At 41.2% G+C, this 13,009-nt stretch overlaps 1 protein-coding gene across 1 annotated transcript; it reads left to right on the forward strand.

Moving 5' to 3' along the window:
* Positions 1-1,579: 1,579 nt before the first annotated feature.
* On the forward strand, positions 1,580-12,727 carry LOC124545153 (cytochrome P450 6j1-like). The gene is made up of 7 exons (XM_047123986.1): positions 1,580-1,990; positions 3,028-3,152; positions 3,362-3,621; positions 5,482-5,584; positions 7,429-7,650; positions 9,147-9,398; positions 12,319-12,727. Exons 1-7 carry the CDS (start codon positions 1,602-1,604, stop codon positions 12,489-12,491), a joined length of 1,524 nt encoding a protein of 507 aa, XP_046979942.1. The 5' UTR covers positions 1,580-1,601; the 3' UTR covers positions 12,492-12,727.
* The last annotated feature ends 282 nt before the right edge of the window (positions 12,728-13,009 follow it).

Here is a 13,009-nt window from a genome sequence, read left to right on the forward strand (position 1 = left end):
ATTGAAATTGAGGGTTAAATGATATCAATAATAAGATCCGCTGGTGACGTTGCTGTCCTCTCTGGACATCTGAAAAGTGAAACCAGGGGAGCCCTGTTTCTGTTCCTTACGTTTATATTCGCAACAATCCTTCAACGCAACACACATTCTGTACTTAGAGAAGCCTACTAAAAGATATGGTAAACATTTTCGTGGTGGGATTGTAAGTGGGTCCCACAGACATTTCCTACTGTGTAGGCATTCTTTCGGTGAAATTCTGGCACAGCGGCTGTCGTAAGAGCTTTGCTGGGGCCGTGACCTTAACAACATCTGCGCCGTGCTACAGATTATCAGATACGCTTCGTCACTGTGGCAGTGTTATGCAGCGTTGTCGAGGAGTGGGGGGTATCAGCTGCTGCAAAACGGTACATAAAGGCCAGTAATCTGTGGCAACTCGACACAGTGAGGATCCCTCACCAGAGCTGAGCCAGTTGGTAAGTCTCCTAACTGTGTCTTTCATTACTCTGTCATTACACTTTTACATTTTTAATTTTCCTGTCTTGCAAGTGTCCCATGCTCAAAGTAACGAAATCGGCTGCTTCTTATACCACATGTAATGTTATTTATTACATGCGCCATAAGTCAATATGACGTACAAACAGCATTTAGCAAGTCAACATAGTTTGTGATGTTACCTCTATACTTCAAACATTTTAGCCAATATGCCCCAGAAACTTCAGCGTCGGTTTTAAAAATTTGCTTCTCCTGTGCATTAGTTGCCCTTATGCACAACTTCTGATATAGTCTTCAACAAACCTGTGATCAGCAGCACATCTTTTTTACGACGTATTCTCTCTTCATACGCCGACGACTTTCCCACTCATAAGTCATGTGACTGGCTCCAGTTCTGACGTATTACCGATGTGTTCAAAGGACACTACAGAATCATTTACCGTTTATGGAGAAGGCTAACCAATGCTGCGTTTTATAGGCAGAAAAATCCGAAGACGCAGTGCACTCCAGTGCCTACAACACACTTGTCTGTTGTCTTCTGAAGTAGTGCTGCGTGGTGTAGATTCCTCACAAGATACGAATGATGGAGGACTATGAAAAAGTTAGAGAAAGGGTAGCTCGTTTAGAAAAGGCGTGAACTAGAGGTGAGAGTGTTATGGATATGTGAGCTGGGATAACAATCCTTAAAACAAAGGCGTTTCTCTTTGAGGCGACATGTTTTCAAAAATTACACTGCCGACTTTCCCCTTAGAATATGAAAAAATTACTTTACTTTCGCCTTCATAGGGAGAAACGACCATACTTCTTACATACGAGAAATCAGATGTCACACAAAAATATTTAAGTGTTTATTTTTTTAGTGGAGTGCAATGAGTGCAATGGTTGTCAAATATTCTGTAACTGGTCCTATGAACACTCTTCTAAACACTTAAGCGTGAATTGTAGGGTAGTCATGTACATGTAGATACCTTCAATATCCTGATTTATATCAAAATGATGTGATGATTTATAACACTAATCTACAGTTTTCTCAGATCTAAAACAGTTACAGTTTAATGCTAATGTTATATGGTTGCTGCTAGGTGCTGAAATTATAAAACATCCACGTCATGACGCTAGTGACGGGCAGTTGGCTTTTGGATGCTGCATTGCTGTTGGTACCTCTGCTTTACTGGTACGCAACGCGGAACTTCAACTACTGGAAGAAGCTGGGAATCCCCTACATGGAGCCCACACCTTACGTTGGCAACATGGGTAGCGTTGTGATCGGCCAGAAGCACATGGGGGAACCAGTCTTCGAATGCTACCGCAAGGCCGAAAATGTTCCCTTCATGGGCATGTTCGCCTTCGACAAGCCCATCCTCTTGGTGAAGGACCCCGCTCTCATAGGACGCATCATGAGCACAGACTTTTCCACATTCTATGCAACCAATGCTAAGATCGACCCAGGGACTGATCCGGTCATTGCCACGTCTCTTTTTGGCCAACATGGCGCAGGGTGAGTATCTTAGAGAACAGACACACAGCACGAACTGTGTGCAAATATGAAAATTTTCAAAACTTGTACTATTTTCAGAGTAAAAGATGTCCACGCCCCTCTACTTTGTTCCCTCCTTTTCTTCTCTCTCTGTTTTTGCCGAGTAAGTACCGAAGAATAATTCCAATTCCTTCACATTTTTTCCTTTCCGCTATTTTTCCATCATGGCTATTTTTTTCTGTCTTCAGAGTACCTCTCACTTGTTCTCTTACTGCATCTGCGTTGTAATCGCTATAAATGTAACACAATCCTACCCAACTTCTTTCTGCTGTATCTTCGCTTTTATTTTGCATTTTGCCATAGCTTGCAGGATTCAACTTGTTAATTTTTTCCGAGAGATAAATAAAGATCTTTTTGTGAGAGTACTGTTATTCATTCTACATAAAACTCCGAAAAATATTAATTTTCTTTTCCTTATTGTTTCCAATAATTTTTTAAAATAATTCTTCTTATTTTTCAAATCTCGTTTCTCCTTCCTTACGATTTTCTCTCTAACATTTTTAGCGTATCTAATATGTATAGCTCACGTGCACACAGTCATTCTAGTTTCACTAAAGTCCTGTTATTTAGTTTTATTACATTTTTGATATAGTCGCTTTTTACTATAAATACTTTTTTGTTCGACGATTCATATTAAGACATTTATTGCCCAAAGAAAGAAAATATAATGCTAAAATGTTTCATCAGTTGTGTCGAATTATGAGCTGTGGTAAATGTGGGACAGCAGCAGGCATCTATAAAGTATTGCCGTATTTATGTGTATCAGTGGGTAATGTGTCATCAGCTATACCTGTTCAACACAAGTCCCAAGACATTTGTGGAAGCTTATGTTTAAGTCACAGTTAGACAGAATTTTAATAACAAGCCAGAACGCCTATTTGTGGGACCAACAGTAAGGGAAAAGTTATTTAGGTTTATAAGACGAGATTAAATATTTAAACTGAGGTACGCTAAGCCACAACATGAGAAAAAAACAAGATTTTGTTGTATTGTTTCAGGTGGAGGAAACTACGTACTGTGCTATCCCCAGCATTCACTTCTGGCAAAATGAAGCTCATGTTTCACCTAGTGAACGAAACTGGACAGAAACTTGCCCATCACCTCGATTCCGCAGCCTCAAAAGGTATGGTCTCCTTGTGTTCAGAAATAAAATTTATACGTATTTTTTTAATTAAAGAGATAAATATTTGTTGCTAATGGACACTTCACTCCTTCACTGTAGTATAACTTTACTTACAACCTTTCCCATAAATTTATCGTTTTCTTCTCAGTTTTAATGGTAAACGGCAATAAGCATAGATTTGTGAACTACGTGATGTATTTGTGCTTTAGGCACAGCAGTTGAACTGAAGGACGTCATGGGCCGTTATACGACGGATGCGGTTTGCTCCATCTTCTTGGGGGTCGACGCTAATTCTCTCGAGAACCCAAAGTCTCCACTGCGAGAGCACGTGCGGGGAATCTTGAGAGATACCGTCGTTGGAAGGATCGTCACCACGCTGGCGTTCTTCGCTCCACAGATCCTGTCCACACTCCGCATCCGACTCGGCAGCAAGAAAGTAGAGGACTTCTTTGTACAAAACACAGTTAAGGTATGTACTAACCATTCAGATTCACTTAAATACTAACCATGCAAAAGGACTGCAGCATTTATTTGTCGTACTTATTAAGGGTGCTGTCTACAGTAACTCGAAGTTCATCGGAATCGATGTGTTGTACCCTGAATATATTTTTACGTAAGAGTTAGTGTATGACGGTAAAAATGTTGATTTCTCTTATTTCGTTGCAATACAAATAATACAATGAAAACTAAACTCGAAATAGAAGAAGAAAGTGGTAAGGAAAAATTTAAATAAAGCCAGCACAACTTTTTTGGTGTAAACGACCACAATCAGTAATGTAGTGAAAGAAAATGAGAAATAAAGGCTAAGCTATAATTACAAGGGCAAGAGGTCAAGTGTTTTGATGTCGGAAGTGGAGAAATAAGTTGGTCATCATATGTGGTGACACAGGGTATTCCATAGTCGACTGTCTATTCAACACACAGGGACTAGATTTTAATCGGAGAGGGAGGAGTGCGCACTATATGTAGTTCAGTAAAATGGGATCAAATGACTCAGCGGTAAAGTTGTCATTTACTTAGGTAATATATGAGGGGGAAAATTATAAACGTAGTGATTCTTATACCAGCCCCTGGTTTTTATGTAGCGAAGATAATGTTCAGGTCTGGCACTTGTTTCTAATTAAATGTCGATATTTTTGTGTTCATAAGGATATTGAATTCAGCTTCAAAATGAGGTCATAACGTGGCGTATATGTCAGTGGACATAGTATTATTTGAGGATCATATAAAGTTAGTTCTTGGTCTGTAGAGTCTCTTAGAGTTTGACGGTGATTGATCCTCTGATTTGAAAGTACTGTGCTTGAATCTACTATTTGGCAACTTTTGTGGTGTGTATATGTAATGAGTAAGGAGACATAAAGGCTTCCTATACCTTTTCTAGGCGTTGCCTTACGACTTGTCTAAAAGCCAATGTCTAGATGCATTATTAAGTATACGAGTGATCAGATGACTTGATTAATCGTTTTCTAGACCATGGGAAATTAAGAGATGCCTTAAGAAAACCGTAGATGCAAAAATAGAGTGTCCGGGAAGAAGAATCTCTTAATTCCAAATGGTTCAAATGGCTCTGAGCACTATGGGACTTAACATCTGTGGTCATCAGTCCCCTAGAACGTAGAACTACTTAAAGCTAACGAACCTAAGGACATCACACACAACCATGCCAGAGGCAGGATTCGAACCTGCGACCGTAGCAGTTGCGCGGTACCGGACTGAGCGCCTAGAACCGCGAGACCACCACGGCCGGCTCTTAATTCCATGTCAGATTCTTACTCTGCAGAAAAGTTCTGCAAATTATACAAATGGTGAGTAAGAGTCACAAGATGAGAGCAAAAGGAAAATTCTGAAGACAAATTTCGGTAGTGTGCATCCGCGAAGATCCTTCGGAAACTAAATTGCATCTTATACTACAAAGGTAGTTATAGAGAACGTGAGTGATATGAAAGCAAACTACAAGAAATATTTCGCGCACTTACGCTAACAAATAGTTAATTTAAATAAAATTCATTACCACAACTTAATGTGAATATTAAACATTTTCTTAAGTAAGACGTGTTTTTTTATCTGTTCACGAACTTCAACGTTTTAACAGATATAATGATAGCAATTAATTTTGTGCGTTCCCACGTTTAGTGACACACTTATTACCGGTACCGTGAAGGAGGCATATTTAGGCTCACATCTGCATCACGGTGATATCCACTGTAAAATAAATGAATTTAACTTGGTTTAATACTTTACTCAGAAATAAAATATTCATTTTATGTTCTTTATTTTTTCCTAGGGTCTAATGAAACTAGTTCTTTTAACACACATCTTTTGTCCACAGCTGATAGAACACCGGAAGGAAACGGGCATTGTTCGGAACGACGTAATTGACATGCTCACGAAAATTAAGGAAGAACAGGCAAAGGGCGATAAGGAACAACTCAGTAAGTAGAATATCTGTTTCCTCAAATTTTAAGATGGCCATTTGATTTTTTCGAGGTGATAATTATGACTAGAGCTGTTTACGCCCCAAATCGATAACATAATTGAAAATATTAAATACGGAAGAAAGCCAACTGAGTTGAATTTTCTAAAGACATACGGTGATGATGAATTTAAAGACATACGGTGATGATGAATTTAAAGACATACGGTGATGATGAATTTTGGTTTGTGGGGCACTCAAATGCGTGGTCATCAGCACCAGTACAAATTCCCAACATTCACGCAGTCCATCTCTTGACGTAGTCCAATCTAGCGAATGTCACGAAAGATGATGGTGGTGTGATGATGATGATGATGATGATAATGATGAAAAGATGAGGACCAGACAACCACCCAGTATCCCGGGTAGGGGATATCCACAACCCGGCCGGGAATCGAACCCGGGACCCACAGAAAAGACAAACTTTGAAGACACGTTTACATGATTACGTTTCTGTTTACCTTAGATCTACCACGATGTTTAATTAGGCCATAAAAGGAATAATATTTTATCGTTCTAAAACGAAAATACTATTAAGATTAGCTGGAAATTTTACGGAGTTCAATGCTTAACAGTGATTGTCCAGTGTAACTCGGCGAGGGCCTTTTCTAATGGTTCCGCAACGACACGTAACATCATCATCGATCACCTATAATGTCTAACGGCAGATGCAAGTATCTTCACGTCGTGGAAATTCACCAGGCGACATCGTGGAACTTGATGCCATCCTTGACCGGTTTCTTTCCATCTGCTGCAGTCTTCCGGAAGCTCTTCTCACTCGTCGCAGTTCATACCAAATGCGTTCATATCACGCTTGAGGCAATATTTAAAGCACAGTGCGGGTCATCCACGGGGTCCCTTGTCTAGTGCTGCCTCTCTGAGTAGTGTGCGTCGGAGTCGGGGGTGTTCGGTGCGATGTAAGTGTCTTGGCCAAAGCAAGCGACTTTGCATAACAGTGGCGGTAGTACTCAGTAGCTTCTCAGAATTCAGGACCATCTCATTTGTCACATGGTCCCTCTATCTTGTGCCTGGAATTTTTCCTAAACACCGTAGATGAAAGGAGTTAGACTTCTTGTTTAGCATGCGATGTCCAAATCTCGGCAGCATCCAAGATGGTGCTCAGCAAGCTTCCTTGATAGAAGAGTACTTTTGTTGTCCCCGTAATGTGTTTATTGTTTCATACCCTTGTGAGTAGATTGCCAAGTATTCGCCGCTTTGTCAATACTTGCTTTTATTTCGTCGTCCAGAAAAACATCTTCTCTAACTAGCGTGTCGAGGTAGGAATATGTCACCTGGACTCCGCAAGGTGGCATCTAATCTCGTGGCAGGCATGTCCGTTTATGGTTGAGCCATAATCACACTCAGAGTCGCAGACAAGAGTTTGGCTGTAGCAGCGTGTTTATCCGTATGCCTTTCAACCTCGTCGTGAGTATGTACTACGAATGCTGCTTCTTCAGTGGATAATAGGTTGCTTACAAGTAATAGTACATGGATCTGAATATCGAGGTGTTAATTCCTCCGTCATCACAGGCATGTTAATTAATGTCCAGATTTGTTTCGCTGAAAGAAACTTCGACAAGTAACGAAAATAATATACCAATCAAAGTAGGTCTCTGTACTCAGCATCATGAACCTTTCTTTGCACAACAAAACTATGTGATGTCCTTCCTCGATTCTGGTAAACAATATTTTCCTTGAATTGATTCCCAGTAAACAGTCATTGATCTCATATAAAAAACTTATTTATGAGTTACTCCAGTGAAGAGTTTTTATCCTAGACTGTGACGGCGTGTATTTCTACAGAGCTGACGAACGAGCTCATCGCAGGCCAGCTGATGTCGTTCTTGGCTGCTGGCTTCGACAACTCGTCTTCGACGCTGGCCTTCGCCCTGTTCGAACTGGCGTGGAACCAGAGTCTGCAGGAGGAGTTGCGCCAGCACGTGCGCCACGTGCTGAGAAAACACGGCGGCCACATCACGTACGAGGCTGTCAGCGAGATGACGGACCTCACCAACGTCGTTAGTGGTGAGTGCTGCCTAGCAACGCATACCTTGAAGTCATCTTCTTGATACATGTTTCCACTAATTTATCAGCATGCCCCAAAAATGTTTCACAACACAAAAAATGTTTTTGGTGTACCCGCACCACTGCTGTTCGATATCAAAAGCCACAATGATTAAGTTATCTCGGGACCTGTTGCGTGCTTTTCCATTTGACTGTAAAATCTTCATAACCAATGTGGAGAAACCTTACAACACGACTATAGCTCATTATTATTCACTACTATTGTTTTTCATAACATGCTTTATTACATTACGCAGAGTAAAACTTCATGTGTTTGTTTACTTAAGCACGAGCTGTGTCGTACACACAAAGACGATAGATTGGAAATAACTGCCAACCACTTGCAACATATGATTTTATTACACCTTGACCGTGGTTTCGACAGTTCTTTTCATCGGTTTTATAAGCAAATAATTCGACATTTTGTATGGTAGAGCCGTATTATGACTGCAGAATGAAAACTGTAGGAAACATTTACAAATAATTTTAGAGAAACGTAGTTACGTAGAATCATATATTATCTATGGTCGATGTGGGAGTCGTTTACTCTATCTAGTAAATGTATGTCATCCACTTAATCACCTTATAAAATAGTTACTTAAAGGTAGTAGCTATCTAATATAAGGTTTTGTGTTGTAAGTTTTTAAAATACCACACATTTGAGAGTGGATCCAACGATGTGTTGTTTCCCGTCTGAAAGGTTAGTGTATGTATGAGATTTAGAATAAAACGTCGCATCGGATCCTGCAAACCGTAAGAATGCCGTGTGCATAGCTGTTGACATATGCTGATGGCCTATGAGTAGAGGCCCTAGAATTAGGTCACGTCTGGAAGGTGGCGCTTCTGCGAGTCCTGTATGCGTGTAGCTGCAATGAGCGGCGTGTGTGATTTCACAAGTACATATCCATTACTACAATTAAAATGTTAACATAAAAATGAAAAAATCTGAAAGGGGGGGCGGGGTAAGAATTGTGTCATGATGTCGTATGGCTTTGTCAGTGTAAACTGATCAGCCACTACATTATGACCACCCACCTAATAACAGGTGTCTGCACCTTGGGCACGGACAGCAGCAGCGACGCGTCGTGGCAAGGAAAAAGTGAGGGCTCGGTAGGTCGCTGGAGGCAATTGGCAAAACATCTGCACACACACAAGTAACCTAATTCCGGTAAATTCGGCGAAGGGACCTCTGATGTCACGTTCAACCACATTGCAGATGTGTTCGATCGGGTTCAGATCTGGTTAGTTGGAGGATCAGCACAGATACTGGAACTCGCCACTGTGTCTCTCCAACGGAAAAACTGCAATTGTTAGAAGACTAGTGGAAACTGGGAAAAAGAGAAAAGGGGGGAGGGGCAGAAAGTCGAACAGATCGTCACTTGTTAAGTATCATGCACTTAGTTTGAATTGCAGACGTCGGTCCCCTCGATAATAACACGACCTTTTCTTGTTTTCAGAGACGCAGCGGAAGTACCCCACAGTGAATTTCCTGAACCGCGAGGCGTCTCGCGACTACAGGATAGAAGGGACGGACATCGTGCTGCCCAAGGGCACCGCGGTCTTCGTGTCGGTGGCCGGTCTCCACTCCGACCCCAAGTACTGGAGGGAGCCGCTCAGGTTCTGGCCGGACCGCTTCAGAGAGGAGAACTCCAGGGACAGACCGAGCCACACGTTCATGCCGTTCGGCGAGGGCCCCAGGACGTGCCTCGGTGAGCACCCAGACACTGGTGTTTCCCCTTCCAGCAGCGCCTTTGTAGAACGATACGCAAGTGTGTTGTCGTGTATACGGTACACAATCATACTAACATTTTATACCGGGCGTTAAGCCAATCGAACAAAGTCACCCCTCAAAAAAAAAAAGGTGAACTTATATTTACATAACATCAAATATTATAGTATATACTTCTATTAAACTAATAATAAAGTATCAGAACCTTATACAAACGCGAATGTTAGGAAAAAAATTGTGTGCCAAGATGCGAACCACCGCCATAAAGAGTATCAATACATGACAGTGACGCTACCCATTTTTTAAATCTCATTTTGATCGTTACAGTTCGTTGCAATTGTTCGTGGCGGACGTCCCCAGACGCCCTTTGAAGTTCGTTATTGATCCACTCACTCAGTTCTTTATTGCAGATGGTAGCTAACCCTCTGCCCATTACGCTACACCAACATCACCTCATTTGTAGCTAATCATATTGTACTACCCATTGCTGAAAACCTTAATAGTAGATATGTTGCTAATTGAAATTTAATTATAATAAATTGTACCAAGAACAATTCGTTTTGGGTGTGCCGCTGTCTTCAAATAGCTTACTCTCATAATACGCAAGTTACAATAATTCTTTTGCCAAGAATATGATGTTTCTCATTATTTTATTGGATCAAATCACACAGTTAACAACAGGTTTTGCAGTGATTCTCAATTTGCTGGTGCTCAGAAACGGCATATATAGGCTTGAAATGAATGCCAGTATGGCGCCTCACAACTCTGTACTGAAGGGAGACGGCGTGCTTGTGACGTAGGTGGCGTTGTGCCATCTCATTGGTCAACGCTCAGACGCACGCTCAGAGTATCTGACATGCCAGATATTGCTCTATACGTTCGGAAAGATTCCCGAGCGTGCTATACCACGCTATGACGTCGGAAACTCGGCACGCTCAACGCTCAACCTTCGGATGCACGGTCCGTGTGCCGACGGCTTCAGGTTTCGTAAACCTCTGCGTGATAGGGAAAGCCTTTTGTGTAGCGCCTGTCGCTGGAGTTGGTTCAGCATCCCAGAAGAGCCCTCTCCATCACTGGACGATTTGCAGGAGGAAGTGTGCCATCCTTCATTTGATCTCCTCTTCTGGAACCACAAACTAATAAGTACCCCAGACCAGTACCACTATGAATAAATTGTGACTGTTCCAGTTTACGTAGGGCATTTGATTTTCCTACCAATAGTTCCGCGTGGCCATTCCCTATTAGGATGTTCGAAATGTTTACCTGTAGGTATTTTACGATTATTGCGGTTTTCCATTCATATTTCCTGAATACTGAGATCGTTCCCGAACATGTGCTTCTTATATTACCTTCACTGACAAGTAGCTTTAGTGAAAGAAAAATTGGTATGACCACATGATACCAAGTTCTACATCTACATCCTACTTCGAAAGTCATCTAATGATGTGTGACGCAGCGTACTTCTGGTACCACTAACTGATTTCCTTCCCCCCCCCCCCCCCCCCCTGACCCACCACCAAACACCTCCTATCCTGTTCCGCTCGTGGATCACGTATGGCAAGAATGACTGTCGGTAAGCTTTTGTATTCGTTCTAATTTCTCGAACATTCTGGTCCAGGTCATTACGTGACGTCTATGTGGGAGGGGGAAATATATTCTCCGACTCTTCTCGGAAAATGCTCGAACATTGAAGAGCAAACCTATGAATCTCAGTCTAGCACCTGCTCTTCCTGCTAGGGTCATTCCACTTAAGGTCGCTTTAGATAGCTACCTACTGATATTTTACGGTAGTTACTGCTTCCAGCAGTTTCTCATCAATAGTGTGGTTGTACAGTAGTGGCTATGTTTTCCTGTGTATACGCAATACGTCACATTTACTTATGTTCAGGATAAGCTATCATTCATCAGTCCCCTGTAGCTCATTCTGTAAATCGTTACTCTCTTCTGACTTTGCTCCTTTCTTATAGATAAGCACACACTCTTTAAAAAAAGCACCAGACACTTTCTAGATCATTTATATTCATTTTAAACAATAATGGCCCTACCACACTTCCTTGCGGTAATTCGGAACTGACCTTTACATGGGTAGATTTTGCTCCGTGAAGAGCGACGTGTTGTGTTTTGAATCAAGCTGTATAATGGTCCTTGTCAGTAAAGTCAGGACGTATTAAATTAAAAACTTATTTCTCTAAAAAATGAAGATAACCTAATTCCCAGTTACATTTCACGTCCTGTGAGTCAGTGCTTTTCAAACACTATTAACGCACCAAGAACTGAGTTATTAAAAAACTACTTGTAAGACAGTGAGGAGAAACGACGAATGAATACTCTACTAGTGTCATGGGCTATAAGTTGTTTGTGGATGTTTCAAGAGGTATAGTCCCCTTCAAAGGTAGCCCAATAATGGCTCCAGTAGCTGGATTCGAGACCTGGCAGATATAAACACGAGATGTAGAGCACTAAGGAATAAAGGAGTGATGAGTCACTCGAGTAGGAAATTGTCATTGTGAATTTAGATGCTACAAAGTAACTCCCATGATAGTAACAGGTTCGGTATGGGTACAAAACAAGGGGATGTACAGCTCTCGTAGTCTGATTCTCTACTACTCCTTTTCTTCCCACTGGGTTGTAGTGATGCTTAATAAATCGCCGTGGCTATCCGTCCGTTTGTCTGGGACGCTATACCTATCGACCAGATCTATTTAATTCGAGTCCTGTGCGTATGTATTTTAATTGACTAAGTGTTATTTAATAAGCTCATATCCAGAGATTAATGAAATTTCAGTTGTTGTGACTAGGCAACACATTAAAATAGCGTTAGTACGTACGGTCTTATCATTGTATATGTCACATAATATTTTCTCTTTATTATGAAAAACCCTGTTGTTTTGCCTTTCCAGGTATGAGACTCGCGTACATGCAAGTCAAAGTGGCTCTTGTGCACATTCTCAACAACTTCGAAGTGCACCCAGCGCCTTCCACACCTACCAGTTTGAGTTACCATCCATCCAGGTTTGTCGGAACTCCAGCTGTAAATGTGTCCCTACTCTTCAAGAAACCCACCTCTTTGTAAAGGATAGCTGCCTGCAGGATTCAGGCTGCGACATCACTGACCTGGAATCTCAATGCTTTTATCATATAGGCAGAGCGATCACAGTATTTCTATGTTTAACCAAACAGTATAACTGATTCAAGTATTTATTTGTGTGTATAATGCGGATACTTCTCCGTATCCAAGTATTGTATTGTTATCAGTTATGTATGTTTCTATGACGTTTTGTAATAAAAGCTTCTGTTAAATTCCTGTTATACGCTCTGTTTCCATCCTCAGTTGTACCATGTGTAAGTGAATAGCCTTTACTTGTGTGGGTGTTATCGTAAATTCGAACCTGGGAATGTGAACTGACAGCCTAAATGTGCTACTGCGATCAAAGCAACATCACTTACATGAAACTGAAAAGAATCCTGTAGGTGTTTGAAAACCGATGTCATTCATAAGAAAATAAACAAGCAAACCAATAATTTCACCTTCGGTTGATTTCGTCAGTGCTAACTGTTTGAAGAAAAAACCTAACTGTATAAAAAACTGTA

Source organism: Schistocerca americana, chromosome 8 (genome assembly GCF_021461395.2).
Source record: "Schistocerca americana isolate TAMUIC-IGC-003095 chromosome 8, iqSchAmer2.1, whole genome shotgun sequence".
Classification (NCBI taxonomy): domain Eukaryota; kingdom Metazoa; phylum Arthropoda; class Insecta; order Orthoptera; family Acrididae; genus Schistocerca; species Schistocerca americana.

Excerpts from the sequence above, each read along its gene's own strand:
- LOC124545153 (XM_047123986.1), top strand. The coding sequence starts at position 1,602 with ATGACGCTAGTGACGGGCAGTTGGCTTTTGGATGCTGCATTGCTGTTG. Across the intron at positions 7,651-9,146 it reads CCTCACCAACGTCGTTAGTG|AGACGCAGCGGAAGTACCCC; the intron begins GTGAGTGCTGCC and ends TCTTGTTTTCAG. Across the intron at positions 9,399-12,318 it reads GGGCCCCAGGACGTGCCTCG|GTATGAGACTCGCGTACATG; the intron begins GTGAGCACCCAG and ends TTGCCTTTCCAG.